Source organism: Melanotaenia boesemani, chromosome 17 (assembly GCF_017639745.1).
Source record: "Melanotaenia boesemani isolate fMelBoe1 chromosome 17, fMelBoe1.pri, whole genome shotgun sequence".
In the NCBI taxonomy this organism is placed as follows: Eukaryota; Metazoa; Chordata; class Actinopteri; order Atheriniformes; family Melanotaeniidae; genus Melanotaenia; species Melanotaenia boesemani.
Window position 1 is genome coordinate 18240750 of NC_055698.1, and position 27497 is coordinate 18268246.

At 37.4% G+C, this 27497-nt stretch overlaps 2 protein-coding genes across 8 annotated transcripts in view; one reads left to right on the top strand and one right to left on the bottom strand.

Annotated features, from left to right (window-relative positions):
• Nucleotides 1-21307, top strand: part of LOC121628044 (ras/Rap GTPase-activating protein SynGAP-like) — a 55478-nt gene extending 34171 nt beyond the window's left edge. For 6 of the 7 annotated variants that reach the window (XM_041966939.1, XM_041966941.1, XM_041966943.1 and 3 more), the window contains 7 exons: nucleotides 111-315; nucleotides 3972-4550; nucleotides 8169-8675; nucleotides 9756-9902; nucleotides 10116-10327; nucleotides 14942-15014; nucleotides 17505-21307. In XM_041966939.1, the coding sequence (XP_041822873.1) occupies nucleotides 111-315; nucleotides 3972-4550; nucleotides 8169-8675; nucleotides 9756-9902; nucleotides 10116-10327; nucleotides 14942-15014; nucleotides 17505-17543 (1762 nt within the window). In that variant the 3' untranslated portion in view covers nucleotides 17544-21307. The remainder of the gene's footprint in view (nucleotides 1-110; nucleotides 316-3971; nucleotides 4551-8168; nucleotides 8676-9755; nucleotides 9903-10115; nucleotides 10328-14941; nucleotides 15015-17504) is intronic. The other variant, XM_041966942.1, reaches the window with a different exon arrangement.
• Nucleotides 21308-24671: 3364 nt separating this feature from the next.
• Nucleotides 24672-25880, bottom strand: LOC121656490 (relaxin-3 receptor 1-like). Its single transcript, XM_042011519.1, has one exon. It carries the CDS (start codon nucleotides 25878-25880, stop codon nucleotides 24672-24674), a length of 1209 nt encoding a protein of 402 aa, XP_041867453.1.
• Nucleotides 25881-27497: the final 1617 nt, after the last annotated feature.

Here is a 27497-nt window from a genome sequence, read left to right on the forward strand (position 1 = left end):
TGCCTTTAAATGAAAATAAAGAAAGAAACCGCCATATTTTCTGGACTCTCTACTCCTCATTGATATTTTTAAGTGTAGCATTTTGTAGTAACTCTGCTGTGTATCTTTAGTTCGATAGACATCTCTCGCCTTCCGTCCCCTACGACTGGAATCTCAGCTGTGGAGTCCCTCTCATCCAATCTGAACATGAGGCGTCTTGCTGAGCGAGACCTCCGTACATCAAGAGAAGTGTTCTACGTCACCCGCCCACCGCTGGCTCGATCCAGCCCTGCATACTGCACGAGCAGCTCAGACATCACAGAGCCTGATCCAAAGGTAGGGGGTGAATTCCTCACGTTTATTTCCCTCTTTGCTCAGTTTTAATCCTGCAGGCTTTTGCCAGAATTCTAAATTGTTCTAAGCAGTTTTGAGTTCTGAATTTGGCTTATGCCCAATTCTTGATGACTTGTAAACAAAATGAAAATATTTGTACCAAGCATTTTGACTACAACCTGGTTTGCAGGTTGCATCCTTTAAAAATAATTTTGCGATTTCATCATATACAGTATAGATGTTTATCACGAGTCTCAGAGAATCTTGAGACACAGACTGAAAATTACCTCAGAGACCACAGTCTTCAGTCCCTTAGGTAACACTGCATTAAAGTGTTTCTTTAGTTGGAATCACCAAATGGGGTCTATAGCACTTCTGAAGACCATCATCAGTGAGCAGTGCCAGTCAAAGCCATGTTGAGCTCATTACAGCCGCCTCATTAAAAACCAGTATTAACGTGTAGTAATGAATAGTGCTTATAAAGGCTGCTACTGATTAACTAATCCAAATCACACTTAGTTAGAATTAAGTGGTCCATTAAAAGAATATGTGAGAGCATGAGTTAAGACAACAAAGTTTACAATAACTAGAATATAAGTACAGTATCAAATTGGAGTACTAATGACATAAGGAAATAAAATGTATTCAAAGTAAAATAAAACAGTATGTATAAAACCTGCTGATTGTTGACCCCTGGGGGTCTGGGGGCTCTTCCTCTGCCAGGTGGGTGCGTGGTCATCTCTGCTGTGGGTTGCGGGTGTTTCATGTTCTACTGGAATTTTTGGGTGTTGGGGCTCTTTGTCTGTTCTGGTACTTTGAGGGGGGTGCGTTTGCCTTTACATGACTGCAGTCATCATTAAAGACAACTTATTTCTTTTATATTATACTCACACTCATGCACACACACACATTTATGCTCAGACAGTTGTGTTATCCTGCAGGTTTTAATCACGGATTAAACATCTACTTGTTGCTGTTATTGTTCATGTTTTTAGCAGTTTGTGTTCTTGCAGGTAATCCTGATGGTTCTCTGCTTTTACAGTGACTTTGTTTTGTGTTAAGTTTCTTACAGGTGTAGCAGTTGGTTGTCTGGTGTTCATGTTTGGGTTTTGATTGTACAGATGTTCCTGTTGTTTTCCATCTTTTAAAGATTTGACTCCGTCATTGTATTTGGCTTGATGCTGAACAGGAAACGGTTTAAAACAAACAAACAGACACACAAAAAACTGATTAGCTAAGTTGTAAAGATAAAAAAAATAAGTATAGCCAAAATCTGTTTGTTGTACAGTTATTAAATACAGAATTTTTATCGGTATTTAATGAAAATGAAAACACAATTCCTCTGCCCCTTCTTTAGATTTTGGAACTAAATCCTTGTGTTTTAAAAGTGCATCTGAAATGACAAAGAGAACGGCTGTAAAATGTACCTACAGATATTTAGTTTTCATATCAATTACCGTTTATGTACATAAGTGCAAAATTATTAGATGTTAATTGGATTAATTAACATCAATTCAGAAAAAAATGAACAACCAGATAGTTATAACCAATTAAGATAATAGTGGTGTATAAAGAATAAAATGACTATTACACCAATTTGACAAACACTTTGGTTTCAGCCATCTTGTGTAGGAAGTAGGCAACAATCAGGAAATTACATAACAATAAGTAAGCTAACGGCCCACTTTAAAAGCTTATTTAGCTCATATATGTATCCGCTGACTTGATTTAACCTTTTCAACACCTGCTGAGACAAATTTTACTTGCTATGGTAACTGAAGAACAGGCAGAATAGTCACAGTTCACTGGTGTTTCCATTAGTGCATAAAAACTCACAAATAACAAGATATAAAAACACAATCTCTTTGTGCTGGCGCTGAGATAGACCCAGATCAAGAAAAAAACTGCTGAGCTGTAGTGAAGAACATTTTTTAAATCAGATTATCTGAACGACTTTAAAAAGCTACAGAAAAAAACATGAGCTTTATGCATCAATCTTAAAACATTTACATTCTGGTCGCTGTATAAACTTAGCATAAAAACTGATGTTTGGTTGATTGTTTCTCCTCTTTAATAATACCAATTGTTACTCTATTATACAAGATTGCAGGGGATTTTCGGACATTTTGGGGGTACAACGCACATGTTTAGCTGTATAAGTTGTACCTTAATATAAAGGAGACTAATCAGATTTTCCAATAATGTATAATTTAACACCAATTATTACATTATTAAAGACGAAAAATATTAAACCAAACATAAATTTTCTTACTTTTTGTGCAAAGTTTATGTGGAAAGATAGGTTTTCTTGATCTGGTCTGGATTTATATCTGAGACATTGAATGGAACCTAGCTGGGCCAGTGGTGTGCATTTACTGGGACGTGGATGCTAATAAAATCTGTTAAAAAAGATGGAGCTATTTAAAACATTTAGATTAATCAGTAAAATATCTACTTCAAAATAGGTAGGGAGACAATGGATGTATGCCAATATGATTGTTTAAGTTAATCTTTTTTTCAAACCAGTTAAAAATCAACCTGCCGATAGACCAGTATACAATATATAACAGGGTACCATTAATGCTGAATTGTATATATTATATATATTATTATTATACATCAATGCAGTAGAAGTTGCCATCCACTAATATGGAGTTTTATTAGAAGACGAGATGTTGAAACAACAGTCTCACAATTTATTTAAACAGAAATACTTTTGAAATAAGTCAATACATTAAGAAGTTACTAGCATTAAGTGATTTTGCATAATGTTTAGGTTCTTACTAACTTAAGTTTAGATGTATTCTTTATTTGTGTTTGCTTAAAATGCATTTAAAAAGCACAGAAGATATGAATAGGCCCTTATGTAAGCTTCAGATTTGTCCAAGAGGCCATTTTTGATCTGTAGCTGTTAAAGATTCGTCCCAAAAATAGAATTTAAGCAAATTTGACAAAATTTAATAGCAAAAGTGCCATCAGTCTACGTATCTTTTGTTAATTGATTTTTTTTTTCAGAAACAGGAATTAGATAACAGAAAATATTTGCTATTTGTTTTTTTTTTCGGTTTGGTGGTTAAAGATGTCAAGTAAATATTTAAAATGTCTTGATTTGTAATTTTTCATTGGAAAAATAAGCAAAAAAGAAGATAAAGTGTAAGCGTGTCAGAGGGGACATCCATGAGGGAAACAAAGTATTTTCTGAACATGATTTGTATTGAACTGAGTGTTTAAAAAATGCAATTTGTTTATACATGACACGTTTTATAGTTGTAAATGTGCAAGAAATGAGAGTAATACAGAGTAGCAGCGCTGTCATTCACTTGGACTGCATGCCAACTGGAGGCTTGTTCAACATGAAAACAACACGAGCTTGTCTGAATAGGATTTATGGATTTGTGGAAGGTCTTTGTAAATAATGGCAATATTTTCTATTCATCACTTTAAAACTTTTACCCTGTCCTAAAACCATAAAAAGTAAGTATAGATTAAAATAATTGATTTGTGTATTTAAAAAAAGCAAGAAAATCCGATGAAGAAAAACACATTGACCTCCATCGTTCAGAGAATTAAGACATTTTAAATTTTCTGATGAACTACGTTTGTGTGTTCGTACTTGTCTTTTAATTACAGTATTGTACTGTGTTTTGTGTGTGTCCCAGGTCCACAGCGTAAACAAAAGCGTGTCTATGATGGACCTTCAGGACTCTCGCATGAACAGCATTTCCAACCTGAACTCTGTGGGAGACATGCTCGCCTCCTCCCAAGCCTCCATTGCTGGTCTTGGCCATAGCTTCGGGAACCTTGGCGGCCCTCTCCGCATGGGCGGGCATTTGCCTCCGGGCTCATCTGGCTCCGGTCTGAGACTAAGCCAGATGGGCCATGTAGGGGGGCCCACCGAATCCATCTCTCAGCAACAACAGCAGGCGGCAGCAGCAATGCACTTCCCCCTGTCTTTCCAGAACCCGCTATTCCATCTGGCTGCCCAGAACTCCCCAGCTCAGTCCCAACCTCCTCCTCCTCCCCTTCTCCTCGCCCCTGAGCCTGAGAACGGCCACCCCGACTACCCGCCTGCCTTTGGCAACAGTGCTTTCTCCCGCAGCGAAGACTTGTCCGCCCTACGGTCACAAAGCAGTCTGGTGCAGCCCAGCATTGTCCACTCGCACAGCTACAGTGATGATTTCACCCGGCAGAATCAGAGCAACGATTACGCCTGGCACCAGCTGTCGCTGCAGGTGCAGGTAGGAATCTCACACATGCAACCCTGCAAATCTTCTGCTTTAATCATTCATCACAAATACATGCAGAATCAAAATAAATCTAGCCTGCTTTTATTCATCTTCTTAATAATAAACTATTTTTTTCACTTGGTAAATATACACCCAAACAATTTAATTTCCTTTTGGGATTATTAAAGCACCATTTGAAAAAAACTTTAAAGTCTTAATAAAACTAAAATTTGTTGTGTTAACTACCCAGACGTAAATGGTTCAAGCTATGATCATATAAATAAAATTAGGTTGTAAAACCTCTGAAAAATGAGCAGTGCTTTCTGCTGTCAGACGTTAGCCATGTGTCCACACAACACCCTGATAGACAGAAACAACCACAGCATACACAGCGAGAGTCCACTTCTTAGATGTGAAATCCTAAATGCAAACTACAGATATTAAATATCTGGTCACCTTCTAGCTGTGAACTAAGTTAACATCATTTTGAAATCATGAGACTTACATTCTCATGGGGATCTGTCCTGCCAGGATTCATCATACATACATCAGCACGGTGTGAGAACATCAGCGGGAGTGAGAAACTCAGTAAGACTGTCTTTACATGTGAATAATAAAGTAGGTATTGGCGTGATCCTTTCAGCTAGAATACAGTTTGCTTTGTTTTCCTCATTCTTCTGCCGTTTACTTGGCCAGGTTCTGCAAATTCTGGCATCCAGGGAAGATGATGAACTTCCGTGAGACATTCAGAAAAATGAGCAGGTTATAACTGCTTGTCTGAGGCTAATGTAATATTATTTCACAGATGTGTGTTAAGTTAGGGATGGAGTCATTTTTGCTGCTCCTTGTGCTAAAAATCCTGAACACAAACAATTTTACTCCACAACTAAGTAAAATACAGTTCTCTGCCTTGTGATGTTTTGAACAATTGTTGTCTATTATATGTAAATAATCATGAAAATCTCTGATTGTTTTATCAGCATTTTAATACTTGAATGTTATTCATGTTCTGTTCATGAATGTTGCACTCTTTCAGGGGGGGTTTATTTATGATCTTTTATTAAAAGTAGTGATCAAACACCTTATATAACTCTTCAATTTATAAACATAGAAATTATTGAAATGGAAAGCGCTGTTTCATATTTTGTGGTTCTTGTGGCCTTTATTATATGAGCCAGAGAGAAAGGTGGGGATATGCAGCAAATGACTCCAGTCTGGGATTCGGACCTGGGTCAGCTGTATGAGGAACTGAAGCCTCTGTCCATGAACCTGACAGAGTTCATATAAAATAAGCAATACTACAATATGTTGCAAATTATGTTAGGAAAAATGATAAATATTGGGATGGTGTTTAGGTTGATGTTTTATCAGAGTAACTTATCACACCAATTGATGTGGTGTAAAAAATAGTTGAGCCTTTCTATTTCCTTTCTTTTTTTTCCTTTCTTTTCGATTCAGCTGCTGAAAGCAGTTGGATTCCAGTTGAATGTGTAATAAAAGTCGGTGTTTGAGAATATGCAAATGCAACGGTAAGCTTAGAGGCACTTGTTATGCTATAGACAACTCACCAGACCCAGATAGCTCACCCAGCTGCTCTGCTGAACTTTGCAGAGTGCTTGACAACCATCATCCTGTGTTCCCTTGTTTTCATAAATCCTGATTATTAGCTGTTGTTCAACAGAGCAGATGAAAGTGTCGCGAATCCTGATGCTACATGTTTTCATTATCAGCCTTACCCATCTGTGTCCAGCAGATCTCTTATGGCATGTTCAGTCAAGAAACAATCTTCACTGTGAAATATTTCAAACACAACTGAACGCATTTTTACATTAATGAAAGTGTCATGAAAGTGATGCTGGTATTTTGTGAAATAGATTAGAACATGTAGTGAACTTTGCGGCTGTGACTTGCTGGTGTACTAATGAACTGCTGATCCATCACACTGATAAGTTTACTATGAAGCGTCTGAGTAAAATTATAGTGTTTAATGGTGCTGTCCTGTAATCTCAAGCTATTTCTGTCCTGCAGCGTGGGCATTAATGGAACAAACATCACAAGCCGCCTGCTTATTAATACAGACGGTGTAGTCAGGACAGTGCATTATGAATTAATTGTCAATCTCTATCCATCCTTCAATAATGATAATCATTATTTATAATGTTAATCAAAACAGGGTCACACAGGGTTTCACACTGCAATTAAAGATCAAACAATATATAAACACAGAAAATGGAAAATTAAAATAGGAAAACTAATTAGCAAAAACGGAAATTAGATAACAGAGATTAATGAGAAAAAAGTAAAGAATCCTGACTTATCCTGACATATTTCTGCAGTTATCCTCTGATGCTCTTTGTCTTAAGCTAAGAATCTTGAACAGGCTGTATGAGGATACAAGATCTGAGAGACGGTGATGAGTCAGAACATGTTTTCTTGTAGTAAAAAAATTATTTAAACTAAACTCAAAGCCAGGGTAAAAAGTCTAAATGCCTTTTCTATTGGTTATCTGATCTATCTGTCTGTTGATTCATATAGGCTTCTATTTATAAAATACCACTCTAGTTAACTGGGGTACCATGCTGTCTTCAGGTTCAGATTTTATGTATGACAAATGTAAAACATACCACGAAGCCTGAGGTCTCCATTCCCAAATAAAAAAAAGTATATTTATACCATTTATTATTTTAAATCTTACAAACTTGTCGTAATGCAGTTTCACATTGATTATCCCTTTTTTATTTGGTTATATTGGTACAATCTGGTACAAGGCAATCAAAATCTACTGGCAATGTCCTCTCAGTTTATACAGCACTGCTGGCTCCATCAGAGCCAGTCAGCTCCTTTTTGTCGGGTCAGTCAGTGAATGAGAACACTCTTGGCTTATTAGGTTAGTAAATAAACTGGCTAATAGGACATTAACTGGGTTATTTTTAGACCCATGATTTAAATGCTTACTACATGTATAAAACAATCCATAAATATGAGTCTAAGCACATTAAAAAAACATACCTAACTGGGATAAAACCTTGTTGGACACTAAAAAGTCAACTCATAATGACCTGACTTTACACACATAATGTTTTGTTTGTTTGTATTAATGTACGACTCTTACTTCATGTTGCATTTCAAAGCTCTGTCCTCTTGAGCAGGCGGAGATTGTTCGTGAGAGTAGGAGGTTTTGTGCTGTGTTCAAGTTCTTTTTTTTTTTTTTTCTCAGAAACACTAATGATGTGAGGAGACACAGCAGGGGGTCCTGCCATTGCTGCTAGCTCTCAGCATTGGATTTGTTCTAATTTTATCTAATGTTCTGCTATGAGCTTGGCAAATTTAATTGTTATGGCTATACTTGGTGTGCTTCAAAAAAGGGGCAATTCAGCGTCTTATGTAATTAGATGATGTTGTCTTGTTGTTTAATCTGGTAATTTTACTTTCCAAGTCATTATGTGTGAAAGTTAAATATTTTTGTCATCCACTAAGATGGGATTGGACATATTTTATTGAAGTGTATTTGTTTTTTGCTGTTGTTGAAAAATGGTTACATCTGGACTTTGTTTATTTTAACTTTGTTGGAGCAAACGTGAATTGTCAAAGTTTTTGTAATCATCTGCCTGAATTTTTTTCCCTTCTTAGGAATCTCTGCAGCAGCAGCATCTAATGGGAGTCACATCTCAGACAGGCACTGGCACAGGCACCCCTGCCTCCTTGGCCACACCTCCGACTACCGTTCATCCTGTCCGCCAGACATCCATCGCCCCTCAGCACCTCAAGTCCCAGCGCTCCATTAACACACCAGCCACTGCCACTCCTCCAAAGGTTCGCCCACAGAGCAGGAACCTCCTCCTCGACTCCTCTGATGCAAGCTTCAGTGGCAGTCAGCCAAAATCTCGCCAAACTCAGCAGATGCCACAGCAGCAGCAGCAGCAGTTGCAGCAGCCGCAACAGGATGCGCAGCTGTCGGTGACAGACAGTCCAGCTCCTGGGCTCCCGTTTCAAACGAGCTCTGCCAAAGAGAACCAGCCTCCAGCAGCAGTTGCAGAGGAGTCGACGGACACACCCACGAAAAGCACCAAGAAACCTCAGCAGTCACAGCTGCAGCCACCACAACAGCATCTGCTTAAGCCAGTTGCCAATAAACAGGTGAATATAGCAAACCCAGTATGTAAAGTAATCTGTGAAGAAAAATACCAAAGCTATCTCCACGAAAATGAATATCCATCCATCCATCCATCCATCCATCCATCCATCCATCCATCCATCCATCCATCCATCCATCCATCCATCCATCCATCCATCCATCCATCCATTTTCTGCTGCTTATCCGGAGTTGGGTCGCGGGGGCAGCTGCCTAAGCAGGGAAACCCAGACTTCCCTCTCCCCAGCCACATTCACCAGCTCATCCAGAGGGATCCCGAGGCGTTCCCAGGCCAGCTGAGAGATGTAGTCTGTCCAGCGTGTCCTTGGTCTTCCCCGGGGCCTCTTTTTGGTGGGACGTGCCCGGAACACCTCACCAGGGAGGCGTCCAGGAGGCATCCTAACCAGATGCATGAGCCACCTCATCTGGCTCCTCTCGATGTGGAGGAGCAGCGGCTCTATTCTGAGCCTCTCCCGGATCACCGAGCTTCTCACCCTATCTCTAAGGGAGAGCCCGGCCACCCAGCGGAGAAAACTCATTTCTACCGCTTGTATTCGCGATCTCGTTCTTTCGGTCACTACCCACAGCTCATGACCATAGGTGAGGGTAGGAACGTAGGTCGACCAGTAAATCGAGAGCTTTGCCTTTTGGCTCAGCTCCCTCTTCACCACGACAGACCGATGCAGAGTCCGCATCACTGCAGACGCCACACCGATTCGCCTGTCAATCTCCTTCAAAATCCTTCCCTCACTCGTGAACAAGACCCCGAGATACGTAAACTCCTCAACTTGGGGCAGGACCCTATCGCAGACCCGGAGAGAGCACTCCACCCTTTTCCGGCTGAGGACCATGGTCTCGGAATGGAGATGCTGATTCTCATCCCAGCCGCTTCACGCTCGGCTGCGAATTGCTCCAGTGAGAGCTGAAGATCACGGCCCAATGAAGCCAACAGAACCACATCATCCGCAAAAAGAGCAGAGAAAATGAATAAAGAAACAAAAAACATTTCTACAGGGATGCAGTTCAGACACAATGTCTCTCTCTACAAAAGTTCTGACAATCATAACTTCATGTTTTTGTTGCAGGGAAACTCCCCGGCTATGAATGAGCGGACAGTTGCCTGGGTGTCCAACATGCCACATCTCTCTGCCGACATCGAGAGCCTGCGGCCGGACCGCGAGGGCCAGCTGAAAGAGTACTCTAAGAGTATGGACGAATCAAGACTTGACAGGGTCAGCACCATTTTCTCCCTCCTCACAAGATACACTTGCTCACTTTTTATGATGAGTTAACAGCAGGTTGAAAAAATGTGAGTTTTCCAGAGCAGCATTAATGTCACTAGTGACTATGTTAAATTTTTTTGTGTTAAAAATTGTAATTTCATATGGGGTATTTGTGACCAACCACCAGTGAAAACATAAAATCATATAATTTCCTTCATCTAGGTGAGAGAATATGAGGAAGAAATTCATTCTTTGAAGGAACGGCTGAAGATGTCCCATCGCAAGTTAGAAGAATATGAGCAGAGACTTGTTAGCCAGGAACAGCAGACCAGCAAGATCCTGCAGCAGTATCAGAACCGCCTTGAAGACAGCGAGCGCCGTCTGAAGCAGCAGCAATTGGAGAAGGACTCTCAGATCAAAGGCATCATTAGCAGGTGAACTAGCGCTGGCATACATGAGGCTGTGCTATTTACTGCCTGCCTGCCTCTTTTGCACCAAATTCATTAAATAAATATTTGGTTTTTTTTTTTCAGATGAATGTCACAAAAATTTAGCAGTAAAGTTTAAATTATACACTAGCTTTAAAAAAAAAAGTGCCCCATATAAGTTGACTGTGTTAAAAGCAAAATGATGCATATGCTCATAATCATGACAACTATCAGCTATAAACACTCTACAGGAAAAAAGCCAGAAAAGGACATATTTACTTAAAGAAATACATATGCCTAGATATGCTGTACTTTAGTTAAGAAGAACATACACTAATTGGTAGTATATGCAAGAGTTTGAGATATTTCCCCATTTGATTTAAAAGTGTGTCCCATAAAAAAAAACCAAAACAACATGTTATGTGACTGTATTCACCACAAAAATACAACTTAAATGATGAGAGCGTTTAAAGAAATAGTTCTACATTTCAGAAAAACTTAACTTGCATTATTTTTAGACAGGCGAATCTTCATAATGCTGTTAAATCAGCTTTTTTACAAAGGTGCATTGTGGGTGTAGCAGTGGTAGATAGAAATGGCGAAAACTTTCCTCTGACTGGTTTCTTGCTAGTGATGATTTATTTGCACTTAACGTAATGAATGTTATTTTTTTATCAAAGCTGTCACTTCATGTTGGGATGCTGCATCATCTCCGTGCAATCTGCAGTGTGTGAGAAAAGGGGCTTCAGCTGGAAACACAACGCATTAGTGAACATTTAGTCTTTTTCATGGGCTCGAGCTCTGTGAAATAACTCCACCAGTTAATGGCAAGGAAAACCGTACAGGAAGAAAGTTTGGGCAGCAAATGGATCCATTGAATTACCCTGAACAGCTGCTCATGTGTCAAACAAAGAACACACTGCTACTGTGTGTTCATCAATCAAAGTTACAGCAGCAGTTCAGACTTTCGCTGTGTTGAAAGTGATGCATAAATATTACTTGGTCCAACTTTGTTAGATTACAGGGCCAAATTGTTGTGGAACAGCACCAAGATGCTTGTTCATGCATGAAGCCAGCACACTGACAGATGTTTTCCTATTTCAAGATAATTCCCCCTAAAACCAACAAAGTTGCTGTTTATACATTTTTTTGTGTGTGTGTGTTTGTATTAAATAAAGCAGGTCTTTTGTTTTTTTCCACTGCATTCTTCAACTCACTTCACATTTTGGGTTTGTTATTGCTGTTGGAACCTGGAAGAACAGGGAGAACCTTCAACTTCAACCAGATTAATCATGTTTCTGCAAATATCAGCGCAGTTCTTTGTCCTCAAATTTAAAAAGCTGTTTGCAGTTCCGTGTGCACAGACTACCAATTTGTGGCCACAGATTGCAAATTATCAACATGGAAATGCCATTGTTGCTAACCACTGAAAAATCCAAATGGAAGGATCACAAATCATTTACAGTTTAAAAAATGTCCAGATGGCCCTTCCCCAGTCACTCAAGGTGTACTCTGTGGCTCACAGTTGTCACATTTATTTACAAAAGATGTTGGTTTCTTTACTGTAGAGAGGCCACTGTAAACACAAGCTGCAGTATCTCCATCATGAAAGAGTCAAGTACCTGATTCGCACAGTAGATTGAGATAAGATGAGCTGCATGATGGTATAACTAAGATTTATATCAGATTATGTCATTGCTAAAAAAATGGTCAAGTCAGCTTTATTTTAATAACTTTTTACCACAAAAATGCCATTCAACATTTTAGGAGAAGGTACTTAATTATTATTATATGTAAAAGTGCTATCTAACCATATTGCCAGAAATTGAAAAGACAGATGTAAAGTTTAGGAAATAAAACCTCAGAAGCATTGTTTCTTTTCCAGTAAGCCCTCAACCAAAATGTTGTTACAGTTTTTTCTGCTAAAATGTAAACTATAGTATTTGGTCTCAGTATGGAGGGAAAAGTTTATCAGTTATCCTTTTCTTGGTATTAAAGTAGATAATGCAGCTAAGGGCCTGAAAACAAGAAGTCATCACATTAATTAATCAGGGCAGAGCTGGGTTGTCAGGAAGGAGGCTTTCCAGCTGATGTAGCTGGAGGAATAATCCTGCACTTCTTGATCTGTCTTAACTGGAGCAGCCTTGTTCTCACAAGGTTTTAATATCATGTCACATGCTGTTGAGTTCAAGGACTGTACATCAGGTTTCCCATGAACATACATCTTGTTTAGTTTGAGGCATCCTTGCTAGCTTTTTTATTTACAGGGAAATTGTAAATAAACATGTAAATAAACACAGTAATGGTATCATCAGCTTTTCATAAACAAACAAACAAACAAAAAATACAGTACATAATATACCAGTAACGCACTTAATACATTCTAAAAGCAGATTAATTTGACAGGTGAGGGTGCCATGATTCAGTATAAAAGGGGCAGTCTCCAAAGGTTCTGTCTTTCCAACCATAGAAAGGCTGTGGTTCACCATATAAATGTTTATGATAATCAATCATTCTAGATAATATGATGAAAAGGTGTAGTCTGGATAAATCTCAGTTCATGAAGGTTATAGACTGAAGCCACTGTTGGGTACCCATTAAGCAACCATGATCAATAATGCCAAATGTGCATGGGACTACTTTAAGTTGAAGTAAGTGGACACATAACACAGTCTGCTGCAGCATTCAGAGATGCAATTGATCTGAAATTGTATAATTCAGAGAGGAAATCATGTATGAGCTCTGTATAGAAACATCTCAATTTTCTGGGCACAAGGTAATCTCAGATGGACAAAAAGACTTTGAACATGGTTTCTGTGAACAGATGAGTTCCCATTTTAGTCAATACAAACCCTGAGTTTCACTTACCAAACAAGACCCTTCAGGCAAAAGCCAGCATCTGTGATGGGATGGGGGTGCATCACTGCTCATGGGTGACTGTATGATACATTGGAGTACATTGGGATATGCTACCATTAAAGTAGCATCGTCTCCCAGAAGGTCGGTGGTTATTTCAGCAAGAAAATGCCAGACATCATTCTGCATGACTCACAATAGCCAAAAGTCGACTCTGGTCTGCGTAGATCTGTCTCCTATTAATGCTCCATTCAGTGTCAGTAGGAAAAAGATGAAAGCAACACTTAGGGACTGTTGAGCTGCGGAAATCTTGTCTTCTGCAAGGACAGACACAAATTGTTTGTGAAATACAGCAAGTTAGTATCCCCATTTCCCAAAATTATTGATAACTGTAATTAAAATGAAATTATATAATATAGTGCCTTTGTCTTAACTCTTTTTTTTATTTTAAATCAAGCTGATCAGTGCAGACACTGATTTCCTTTGATGTGAATGAATGAATGAATGAATGAAAAATACTTTATTAATCCCAAAGGGAAATTCAATATTGTAGTAGTAGTAATTTTTTAGTAAAACAATCACATTAATTAATTAAGGGCTTTGTTCTTCAGCCTGATAGCTGCTGGAAGGAAGGATCTTCTGTATCTCTCTGTCTTGCATCGGACTTGAACAAGCCTCCCACTGAACACACTCTGTTGTTTCGTCACGGCGTTGTGTAGAGGGTGTGAAGGATCTTCCATTATCTTCATCAGCTTGTACAGAATTCTTTTTTTGATGATCAACTCCAGCGGCTCCAGAGTTACTCCAAGCACAGAACCGGCTTTCTTGATCAGTTTGTTAATTCTTTTCAAGTCTCTGGTTCTGATGCCGCTGCCCCAGCAGATTGCTGCAAAGCTGATTGCACTTTCAACAACAGACCTGTAGAACATTTGCAACATTTTGGTGCATGTGTGTTTGTGAAATAAATTAGAGATTTATATTTTAGGATATTTCCCAGCTTTTTTTTTTTTTTTAAGAGTTTGTTGTGTGTGTGTGTGTGTGTGTGTGTGTGTGTGTGTGTGTGTCCCCGCACTGTTTTCTACCATCTGATGTTTGACATCTGGTATAATTTTGCCCTCTTTTGTCCACCCAACAATGATTTACTTGAATTTCCAAAAGGTTGTATAACATTAAAATCTGTACATTTATAGGAAATAAGGCTGTTGTGCCCATTTTAACAGAGCACAATATTCAAAGAATGGGACCACTGTACCAGTGGTCTTAAAAATAAACACTTAACACGGTGAAATGTTCACTATACCCAGTTCCTAAAATAGCAGATTATTGAAATACAGTGAATAATACTAAATGTTATGCAGTCTATACTTAGTTAGTATAAAACTTTGAAATTAGGCTACATTCATACTTTATGGAAAAGACAAGAGGAAACAAATCCAGAGTGATTTTGACCATAGCTATGTATACATGAAGAAAAAATGAGCCTTAAATAACAGAGTTTAAGTGTCATTTCAACCCTATTAATAGACTGGGGCAGATTTCACTATCCTTCACTTTCATTTCACATGTTATGTAACTCAACAGCTAAATCTGAAAGAAGCTCAGATTCAGCTTCAGGAAGCTCTGAGGATAGCTGAATGTGTCCACAAACATGTCAGGAACTTAATATCATCATATGGCCACACAATCCTACAGTAAATCTGAACACCGGCTTATTAATTCTACTTTTCTCAACCGGTATGTGTGTTTCTATTTCCCTGTTGTCAGACTCTTGGCTGTGGAAGATGAGCTGAGAGGGGGTGCCATTCCTGATATTAAGCCTCGAATCCTCACAGACCAGGTTTGTGCCTGTGTCTACGTCTTTTATCATCCCTATCTGCGAAACCAGTCATGTTCTAAAACGGCTTGCTTTTCATTCTTGCATCATATCCAGAGCATTTGCACAAAACCAGCACAGGTTGAGAAGTTTGCAGCTGTCATGCATGTCACCAACTTCCCATCCTTCTATGCACATAATGTCACATCTGAAATAACATTTCACCATATCCTGCACACACCTGAGGGGGAAAAACAGTGCTGACCATAGGAATCATGACCTGAATTAATGCAGGTTAATCTACTCTGTGAGGGAATAGTGAGTCTTCAACACTGAGACTAGATGGTATTTACTTTAAACGACACATTCATCATTAAAAGAACCGTGACTCACTAGCAGCATCAGTGTAATTCGGCTTCATGAATGCACTACGTGGGCTGAACTGTGACGCAGGTGAAGAGGCTGTTCATGCTGAAATAACTCAGGAGAAGCAGCATTTGCTATCCTTGAAATATACTGTCACCTTCCTCCTTTGCAGCTCTCAATATCACAAGCAAATAGAAGAAATTGTCTTGAAAAGCAACCAAATATAGAAATGTGTCTTCGCCAGGCCTGCTTTTAGTGTGTTTTTACACCAGGCATTGAAAACAAATAATGTGTGATGGGAATAAACATTCAAACTGTGCTTCCCATTATAGTCTGGTGAGGTAGTTTAATTATGGCTCTGCAGGATTAGTCTTCAAGCTTTGATTCAAAGGGCTGGAAGTAGTACAGCTTGAGGTAAAGACTGAGTGCTGTGGCCATTGGGGTCTCTTTAAAGAAGAATGAAAGTGTTGAGAAATCTTGTTCTTTCAGAATAGGCAATTCTTTTTGAAGACTAGCCTTTAAAGATATTAGTTCAAAGAAATAGTCACAGCGGACAAAAAGTTACAACATCCATTTGTACAATTCCAGTCGAGTGAATAAACAAATGTGATGAGGAAACGAGGAAAAAGCTGAAAACATTTAGGTCAGCAACAAATGAAAATCTACCCTTTAATGGGATTCATAAATTAGCCAAATTATAGTTTTACTAAAATAGCAGAAGTGAAATAAGCCTCAGAAGTTCATAAAAGCATCCTGTAGCTGTCCCAACTGTAAATGCTTTGTCTTGACTTTTTAGTCCATTTAAGCCAAATCCAGCTTAAAAAGGTTTAAAGTAGCATTTTGTAAGAATCAGTGGTCAAATTGGAGATGGCAACCATCTCATGTGCAGTCCACTTACAATCTAGCAACAAACTGCATCTGAACCAAAGATGTTTTCTAAAGATCTTTGTCATCAGTGAGTTCTGGTTTGGAAAGTCTCACCTGTACTCATTCATGTGTTTTTGTGTTTTGTCTTTTTTTTCTGCTTTTTTTTTCTATTCTGAAGCTGCTTTCCCTCTTTATGTTTTCATTTCTGTCAACTGAAGCAGAATTGCTTTTTCTTGCATTATGTAAAATGTTTTATCATCCGTGACTCAAAATCCAATCAAGACATCCATACAGATTATTTCTTTATATCCTTCAATAAGTCCCATGAATTTGTCCTTTAAACTATCACAAGCAGTAGGAAAGAGTTAATGAGTGCTTGTACATGAGCACAGATGTTATGCTCAAGTGCTTCCTTTAACAAGCCACAAAATCCTCATAAGGAGGAATGTAATTACAGTTCATGCATGCTCCATGGTTATATTTTTGTGAGAATTTCTGACCATTACTGCAAACCCTTAGGATCATATTCCCAATGCAGCCCTGTCATAAGAATCATCTAACAAAGGCGTTGCTATAAATAGCAACAAAGTACAGTAGCAATAAAGGAAGGCAAAAGGCTGTCTGTGTTTATATTAACATAGGCAGAGTACTAGCATGAAGTTACAGAAAGTGTTTCATTAGTTCACTTACATTAGTTCATTAATAAATCACATGGAAGAAGCAGTAATAAATCAAGGGGTAAAAGTATGCAGATGATGAGCCAATACTAAAACGGCAGCCAACATTATAACTTTTCTTTTTGTACGGACAGCAGCAGGAAATGAACATGTTAAGTATCAAAGTTTTTAACTGAGTCCAGTTAATAAAGTGGCAGTAATTAATCTATTAGCTGATTACCAGCTGCCATTGAAAAGAAAAGGAGTAATGTATAGATGTTGTGCAACCAACCCCCTAACTTTTATTTCATCCTTAACCTTTCTGATTCACTAAGCTTTGCATTTGCCCTTTGAATTCCTGCTTTAAACCTTCTCTAAATGTTCTCTTTTTAAATTACCTGAGCCATTGTCAGTTTGTTTCAGACCACTAATGCCTGCCTTTGGTAACGCTGCGTCCCACAATACCTATGTGATCTCACTTCAAATGGCCTTTCTTGTTCTATCTTTGTTACTTACCTATTTCCTATTTCTCACCACTCTGATTTCTACATGCTGATTAGACTTGCTTTCTAATGAAACTGTAATGAAGAAAATTGGTAACAGTACATGTTTTTTCTCCCTTCAGTCTATCAGCCACGGCTATGGCGGGCTCCCAGGATCCTGACTGCCAATTCCAAAGTGACCAGAGTTCATGATGGTCACTTCTGTGTAAGATGGCCGATTTAGAAGCTCCTACAGAAACCCTATCAAGACTAATCTCTGCAGTGGATCCAGCAGGACTACTGCATCATCTTACATTCTAAATAAATGAGAAAAAATAACAATAATAAAAGAACTTTGCACATATTCAAACTTAGCCTGTACCAGAACTTGACAATCATCTTAGCATGAGGACCAATGTGTGCAGAGAATCTTCTGCACATGTTGAAATATAAGCCAGTGCCACAACAATGGCAATACTGTACCTAATGAGTTTCTTTAACTTAAATGGAGAAGGTTGGAGGAGGTGTATAAAAAAGTGGGATGAAGACGGATTCAAGATTTTCCCACCCACAAGCAGCTTCTCAAATAGCTGTAGACAAAATGAAAAATGAGGCTTTTAACAAGCACAATATCCCTTCATGATGACGCCTTCAAGGAACAACAAGGAAGTTAAATGATTTGCCATCAATGATTCTCAGATGCAGGGCCCAAACAAAGACTTCTTTAACTATTTGGTACTGATCAAACAACTGTTGTTAAAGATATTTTAGCATTCAAAGCTAGGTATAATACTGATTTTTGCATCCTTTATATTCGAGCCATCTCACCTGAAAAGATGCCAAACATGTCTTACAATCAGCTGCTTTAAGTACAATCTGAATCCTCTTGTTGCTTTGCCTTTTCCTTCGGCACACAGTGTACAGCCTTGACTTTCAGTGTGTGGGAAAAACACACCTCTCAAATGTCCTAAACCTTTTTAACTGTGGAAATACTGAATCTGAGTTTGTAATAATATCAATAAAGATGATAATTATGGTATCATAAAATGGTATACTTTACATTTCAAAACAGTGATACAAAGTGGTACATTGGTAGAGAGAACAGATCGAGGTGACAGTTTTATTCACTCTGCTCAGCTTGTACGAATACCGATTGTGTCATAGTGATGCCATCCTGGATTGCTGCAGACACTGCCATGTTTGTGCTAGAAACTGGGGCTGTAGATACTATTTGATTAAAAAAAAAAGTCTGTGTTATTTATTATTTTTTTCTATCCAATGAAAGAAGTATTTGTATTTGTATTTGTAAATTTTACGGACATCATCAGCACCACTATAAATCTGATTTGATTTATACTCCCACAGCTTATGACAACCTATGTTTAGATTGCAACTCAATGGATGATGCCAAAAATTTGATGATTTCAGCTTTTTAATGCAAGAATTTGATTAGTTTATTTTAAAATGAATGTCATTTTAATGTCTTTATTTTCTTGAGTTGTCTGTTTATTAAGTAAAAGAAGGACATTGAATAAAATTAGTATTTAGAAACCTTTATTTCCCCTGGCTGAAATATTGAATAAACAATTAGAAAACCAGATGAGCAGCTTTGCAAACATCTGAGAGATGGCATCAATCTAGAAAAGTGTCAGAAGTAATCCATTTTAAGTAATGGTAATTACATCATCTGTTGTACTCTAATGAGTCACTTTGTAACACTGGGTTGAAAGATAAAATACTAATTTTAATTAATAATTATAAAACAGATGTGCACTTGCAAACAAATCATAATATAGCAAGTAGTGAAATACACATCTGCTGTATTTAATGTTTCTGGAGAATGTGCATTAGTTCTGCATGTGCTTTTCAAATGGAACAACAAGTTCACACAATATCTTGATGTACAAACATACAAAGACATGGCTGTCTTATTGTTAGGATTTTTAAAAAATCCAACCTGCTGACTCTTCTGTTTTTTCCAGAAAAGTTTAGAGCATGTTGTATTACAAAATGAGTGTGCATAGAAAAGTACGGAAAACGCAGGAGAAGCAGTGAAAACAGAATAAGATGCAGCCACATGTAAGTATATGTGCATAGCATTTGACTGCCTTAGTAGCCTGTGCCACAAGGCCCAAAACTAACAATGCCAATACAAAAAACAAAAATCCTGTAAACTTTGTATATTAAATGTCCTTTTTGTAGTCAGGTGATGAACTAATAAGCAGTGTGTTGGTTAACTCTATGTTAGAATTATTTACATGACAAATTTTATGGTTGATATAATTTATCATAACCTCTTGCCTTTAAAAGACATTTAATTTCAAGATAAATTATACAAAGTTAAATGTTTATGTTACCAGAAATGTATAAAATAGCTTAATGTATATCTATTCTTATATGTAAAATGTATTTAAATTAAGGGTAGGCCTTAAGGCATGTTGAAGTTGTGGCAAAAACTAATTCTTATATTATGATGATGACTCTTAATGCTGCAATCCAGAAAGGACGGTGCTGGGGTTGGGGCCAGGGTTGGGGTGGTTCACAGCTGATCAAGTTCCCAGCTCTCCTCTGCTCTAGATGAAGTCACAAGGTGAACTCTTAGACTAGCTTGCCTATGTTGTGTAACCAAAATAGCAGCGGTGCTTTCAACAACGCTGGATTGCAGTTTTAAGTTCTTTATTTTGGGGAAATATTTGTTTATATATTTGGCCTGCATTGCAATACAGTATTTTGAAAACTTATACTGCACTTATGCTTTCATTTTACAAGAAGCTGCAATTCATAGTCTGTGAGAAATGTTTTCCAAGATATAACTATATGATATACCCATGTATTATTATAGGTTTCTCTGTGTTAACTGCAGTGGTACAGTGCGCTACCTCTGAAATCATCCTCACTGGTGATCTGCTCACAACCTGAGTGGATAGAAACCTCCATTTCTAAAAAAAGAAGAAGAAGGAAAAAAAAAAGAGACATTTTCAACTGTAAGGAAGAAAATCAGGTTGAAATCTTGGTTGTGTGTATTATTGCCATTTCTAAAATGTTCATCCTATTTAAAGTGCCGTTACCATCACAGTCATTAAAATCTCCTTGACTGAATGCATTATAGGTATCTGTCCAACTCTCAGGTGTTGTGAGGAACACAGAGGTAACTTCTAACATCCTAATGCCAAAAGCACAAAATACTAAAATGATTTAGTGTTACAGCTGAATAGAGGGCAAAGCACATGTGAAATGCCACTCCTTGCCCTTGTCTTGTCCTTACAAATGGTTTAATTTACACCTTATTTCATTGTTTGCCACATAAAAGTTACAAGAGCTTTTTTTTTGATCCAAAAGAAAAACTGAACAAATTATCTACTGTAACAAAACTTTTAAGAATAAGATATTAGAGAAAGTGCTTTATGTTTACAGATGATGTATGAACCTTTGTCGAATCGAGGGGGAAAACTGCCACTTTGCTGCAGCTAAAGCAGGACCTAATAGATAAAATTATTTATATTCTATATTTTGAGTAAGGGTATATAACATCAATCAACATATTTATGTTTCTAAAATGGATGTATAGCATTTTGGAATGAAACACTATTTTTCTTGGCAGCTATCATTCTGCTCAATTGACTTGCTGTGTCACAAATATATGGTGGGTGGGATTTCTAACTTGAATCTGGCCTACTGGATGTAATACCTTCATTTACTTGACATTTCTTTTGAAATAAGCCATGCCCCCATTGATAAGCCATACCCTCCAGACCCCCTGATGTTGTGTGGTGGATGTTAATTGTTGGTAGTTTTATTTATTATAGTAGTTATTGTAGGTATGATTGCGCTTGTAATTAATATTAGTGTAAGTATACTTGATTATGATTTTTGTTTGAACAACGGGAATGTATTCATATTTCAGGTGATTTTTCTGAGTGATTTCAATAAATTAATAAATGCCTAACTGTTTGTTTGTTGTTATCTTGAGTTTTGAGGTCATTTACCTTTACACAGTTTTAACACAAGCCTTCAGAAGGGTTACGTTACTCCTCTGTCAGCTTCAGTCTGCACTTGTTGTGTCAAACCCACTGAAAACAAGCATGTAGACTGTTCTGTTCCCTTTCTTTAAAGTTACTTTATTTTAAGATCTCCAAATTTTATAAACTATAACAAATGAAAGGACCAGATTTATGTTATAGCCTATTGATGTATGCTTACTGAAGCAGGATCTGGTCTTCTGTCTATATCCAGTTGGTCTTGAAATTCACATTAAATATTTAGAGCAATCTCTCCACCATCTAAACTATTTTTAATCCTTGTGTATTTTCATTTACAGGACATTTTCTTCTTATTGTAAAGAAGCCATTGTGCTTCTCAGCTATACTCACCTTGAACATCTTCCCAGTCCACTTACTTTATCTGCTCGTCATCTGTGCAAAGCAAATAAGTGTGTTTCTGAAAATACTGAATGTTTATTTTAATGTTGGACAATATAACTGTTCGTATACACAATTGAAAACACACCTGTTCTGATTTAGACTATATCATTTCCCAAAAGATCAGTTTACTCAAAACCCTTTTTGACACAAATATTAATTATTAGAATTATGACTGGGGGGCACAGCAAGGTTAAATACAACATATACTTTTGCACTGCTAGCAAAACATGGACAAATTTGTGTCGGTAGGTATCAGTTGGCAAACGATGATGAATCAACAACAGAGATTTCAACTATCAAAAAAAAAACCAAAAAAAAAAAAAAACCAAACGACAATAAAATATGAGGCAAAAGGCAACTTCACCCACTTTGTTACACTCATATCTGTGCATTAGATTTGAAGCTGGCAGGTGAAAGGCGGCAATAATCTCATTAGTTACCACATTATGTCCTACTTGTTTAATATTTTTCTGCCTTAGCACATCTACAGCACTTCTGCAAAGGTAAACCAATGTTTGCAGTAGGAACATGTTAATTACACCATGTAATTTTTTCATGAAAGAACAAAGGAATTAATGAACAGGCCTACAAGACCGTTTACAGATGTACAAGATGCCCTTTGGCCTTGTGATTGTCAACATGTGTTTGAAAAGTGAAATTACCACAATAAGATGCAAAGTGATCATATTTTTTTGCAAAATGCTCAAATATATAAAATAAAGTAGATGCAGTAAAAGTCTACAAGGTGATGCTTATCAGAGCAACACAGACATATAAGAAACCCAAACCACCTACTAGTGAAATGAAACAAATAGGAGTATGTGATGGATTGTAAAATGTAAAGAAAATGCAAAGTTTATATAAAATGATACTAAATTATGAAAACGCACCACAAAAACCATGCAAGTCAAGTCCAAAGAGATGCAGAATTAAGCTAAATAAACATAAAAGTCACAAAATCCTCACAAAAGATGCAGAATGACCACAAGCAAACACAAAATTATAAAGATGATCATTAAAATCAAATTACAAAGAAAGAAATTGACTCAAAGCTATCAAAAGAGACGCATACTACAGAAAAAAAAACATGAAAAGAGATAATAAATGACTATAGAGATAGAAAAGCCAAAAAAAGACAACATGACCACAGAAACACAAATGGATAAACAAATGGAAACAAAATGGCAAAAATAAAATGATTTTAGACACACAGAATAACCAAAAAAAAAAAAAAAAAAAAAAAAAAATCAAAAAAGAAGTTTCATGAAGATCCTGAAGACTCAAAAATGAAAGGAAATTAAAATGACTAAAGAAACATAAACTGATCAGACTCTGAATGTCCACAAATATATATAAAAAAGATGCTTAAAAAGGGCCACGAAGTAGTGCATTAAACAAAGATAAGGTGGGCCTTGCATCGTGGACACAAAAAGCAAGAAGAAAAATGGCCAAAAGACCCCAGATAAACATCAGATACATTTGCTTTGTTTGGATGGTGTTGTTGTCTTTTATAACCTGTGCCCAAAGACCTGCTGTTTCATAACCTGTCTGTGAGATGTGTATATCTTATTTTAGTTCAGTTCAGTTAAGTGTATTGTAATTTAATTACACACCTTTAGCATATCAGGAAGCAAAATAAAGTCAGAATCATGAAAAACCACTAACATAAAACAAAAATCCTTGATAGATAAAAACACTGAAGGCTAAAATTAAAAAGCAGCATAGCTGTGACAACATGCTGGATATGTTGTTAAGTCCAGTGAGAACATTTAAAAGGGCATGCACATTGTTCATCATTCCCTTACTAACAAGGGGAAGTGAGGGAACTTTATTTATTTCAGTTTATTCATTTCTCTTATGGGCTGTCTGGACGTCCTGGCCTGAATGCTTTGAAGTCTCCTTATTTTGACTTACATCCACCTCTGAGATGGGTTTAAAGTGTGCCGGATTAATAATTATTGGACTAATGATTCACCCTTTCCTTATCAAAATGAATCCATTTAGTCTGTTATGGCCGCTTTCTGTTTTAAAAATTGAGCACCACCACCATCTTGTGGCAAGATGGATCCACAGACTCAGAAGCAAAGAGATTTTTTTCTACAGAAGTCATGTCATAAAGCAGTTTTCATTGTTGAGTTTGAAATTTAACAGAGAAATATTCTGATTTTTTTTTCATATTCCTGCAATAATGAAAGACTTCTGTCTGCATGATGCAGGATGTTGGCCATGATGTCTTTTAGCAACAAAAAAATAAGTGTATTAGAGGATTTCCAAAATTCTTCAAGCAAATTAAACAGAATTACTCAATTTAATCATAATATATTAATGAACTGCCGCAAGAAATCAACTCATTACTCTATTTAAATGGCTGACTTCAGTTAATGCCACAACATTTGAGATCATAGGAATCAGAGAATCAAATGAAAAAACAAAAACACAACACAAAGTCAACAATGTAGATTTGGGTCAGTTTTATTTTTAGGTTTTGCCTCAAACAAGCAAAATATTTGCACACATGTACACTTTTAAACCAAGATAACCACACATCAGACCTACACTGAAGTAATATAAATAGTTCCAAAGGCAAGTAGTAGTTACTGGTACAGTTTTTTTTTAACACTAATAAATAAAAGGCATAAACAAAGCAGGATCTCTTCAAGTGAGACCTTTATTAAAATGATAAATGGGTTTTTACAAGGTTTTAAAATGTTTAATTTTCATGCAGACCCACATAAACATATACTGTTTCATGCATCTTATCAGTTATTTTATATACAGTGCACAACATTAAAGTGAAAATGTGAGGCTGTCTAAAACACACGGTCAGAACTTTAAAAGCATCCCATCTTTTGCATTTCATATAAAGTGAGTGATTTTTGTGTTGAGACTTTACAGAGGTGACACAGCATTAGGAATCGTTGAGAATGGTACGAATCTCCTCGTGTCAGTTTGGGATGTCTGACTGTACATGTTGTTGAGTGGAATAGCAAGCTGCCCAGCTTGCCCTGAGCCCTCCTCAGAGTTCATTGCATATGGCATCTTGGACATAATGGCCAGACTCAGCTTGAAGAACACATTTTGGAGAGCTGCACGGTATTCTTTTCTAACCAGGCAGTAGATGACTGGGTTGAAGCAGCTGCTGGTGAAAGCCAAACAGTTGGCCAGAGGAAAGAAGTATGTCTGAGCTGAGTAGAAGGATTTGCTGATATCAATGATGTCAAGTTGGATCAGGACGCTCCAAAGTGTGAGAACATTGTACGGGAACCAGCAGATGCAGAATGAAAGCACTACCACTGCCACAGATTTAGAAATTTCAGTCTTTCGTCGAGAGGTGCTCCCGCCTTTCAGTTTATGCCTACAGAGGAAACGCAACAGAAGCAGATAGGAGAGGATGATGGTGGCATAGGGCAGCAAAAATCCCAGCACCACTCGCAGGAGCTGGTTTACTCCAAGCCAGGCCGTACCATCTGGGAAGCGTAGCAGGCATGCTATATCGTTATTGATGCCCACGTGACTCAGGTCTGCAAACACAGCTCTAGGGGCTGCTGCTATGAGTGCTCCAACCCAGATGAAAGCTGTGACCACCGGAAATGTACATGATCTAGTGCACAGGGAACCACTGGGCTTGAGGGCTGTTGCCACATAGCAATAACGGGTCAGGCTCATGGCTGTCAGGAAGAAGCAGCTGGCAAAGACATTCAGTCCTGTAAGTAGAGAGACAGCCTTGCATGTGACCAAACCAAAAGGCCAGCTGTAGTCCATCGCGATGTCCACAGCCCAAAATGGTAAGGCCAGAGAAAAGAGTAGGTGAGCCAAAGCTAAGTTAAAAACAAAGAAATTGATGGTGCCTGTAGTGATGGTGTGAGTAGAATACAGCAGGAACATGACTAACAGGTTGCCCAACACTCCTGCTGTAGCTACAATGAAGTAAACCACAGAAATAAGAATTCTTAACCAGGAAGATCCATCATCAAAAATCTCCAGCATGTCACCATTACTTGTGTTATGATCAATCAGCCGAGAGTTGTTACAGAACGGACCTTCAATGCAACCGTTCATGTAGAAGAACTCAAGCCTCTTGAATTCAGTGTCTGACATTTTGATACAACTGGAAGCTTCCCTTGATGTGGTGTGGATCGCCCTTAACAGGCTGAGATATTTTCACTTGCCCTTTTTACAGCAGGATGAATTAAAATGTAAGTTCTGGCCTTGTGTTTATTAGATAACAGTCATCAGTCCTGCGAGGGAAGAGGAAATTATTATTATTACATCATAGACGCAGCAGTTTATGAGCAAATAAGTAGATTAGCTTTGTCAGATAAACAAATTACACTGAAGTGTCAGCCACAGAGTCAGATAATTCAGCGTAGATGTCAAAGAATATCGGAGGAAATGTAAATTTAAATAAAAAGTCATGCAAAGGATTTCATCTTCTGAAGTGGAAAAATGTCTAGATTTCTTACAGCTTTTTTTTTTTTTTTTTTTTTAATATATGGACTATTGGGGTGCACTGCTGGTCATAACCATGTGTGCAAACAAGCGTTTTACAGTGGGTGGGCTTGTTGTTTGATTTGTCAGTAATTAGATTATATGTACAGGATATAATCTAGCAGATAACACAGATGTGTTATTCATAAAACATTGATTGATGCATCAATATTCATTGTGAATTTTAGGTATTTTGGATGCAACTTAAAATTGTTCTATAAAACATAAAGACTTTTCAGATTTTCATTGTCAAAATGATATGAAAACTATCTGTATAGCTGGCTAACTGGTTAAACCCAAAGCATGATATCTGTGAGAAAAGGACAATCAAAACTAGTAAACACTAGGCTGTAAAATCAAAACTTTTTTTTTTTTTTTTTTTGTTAAACCAAACTACTTAATTAATTGAATTAACTTTTAAGGCAATATATGTTGCATACATCAATCCGCTGAAGGGTCTTTTTTAGGTATGTGCCAATTTAAGTTTCCTTTAAAAAAAAAAACCCCAAAAAAACAAACAACACTGAAACAACAACAATAACAACAAAATATTTCCCCCAATAAAACCTACCAGAGAACAGAGGGACCCACCTTTCTGGCATAGACCTGTAAACCTGATATGGACTCTGGTTTCTACACACATATTTCAATATTTGAATAAAAGCACATCTTACCTGAAACTTAAAAGGTGGTTAACCTTCCAGTTTTTTTTCTTTCTTTCTTTCTTTGCTTTAGTAGTCACCAGTTCTGCTGCACAACTCAGACGACAATAACAATAGAGATGTCACCCACCCTGGATTCATGCTCCACCCCATCATTTTTTTCCCTTTCTGCAAAATCAAAATCACCTATGATGGCAGCGCTTAAACACAAGAAAGCCCAAGTCATGAAGATGCAAAGATACAATAAAGAAAACCGTAATCCAAACAGAACTGAAGGAAAGGAAAATAGTTTTCCTTTATTTATCGAAGAACCATTTTTTTTCAGTCTTTATGTGAGGAAAGAGGTTTCTGGTTTGAACTTATTTTTTTGTTTATGTTTTTCTACAACAAGAATCAAACTTAGTGACACAGTGCTTTGTAATGCGCATTATGTTCCTCGTATCTAAATTAAATATAACTGCAATGATCTGAAACTACTTTTATACACTTGTGCATGACACAACCATACAACATAAGACACCACTTTGACTTGAACAGCAACATCATAGATTTAAAAGAGTAAATC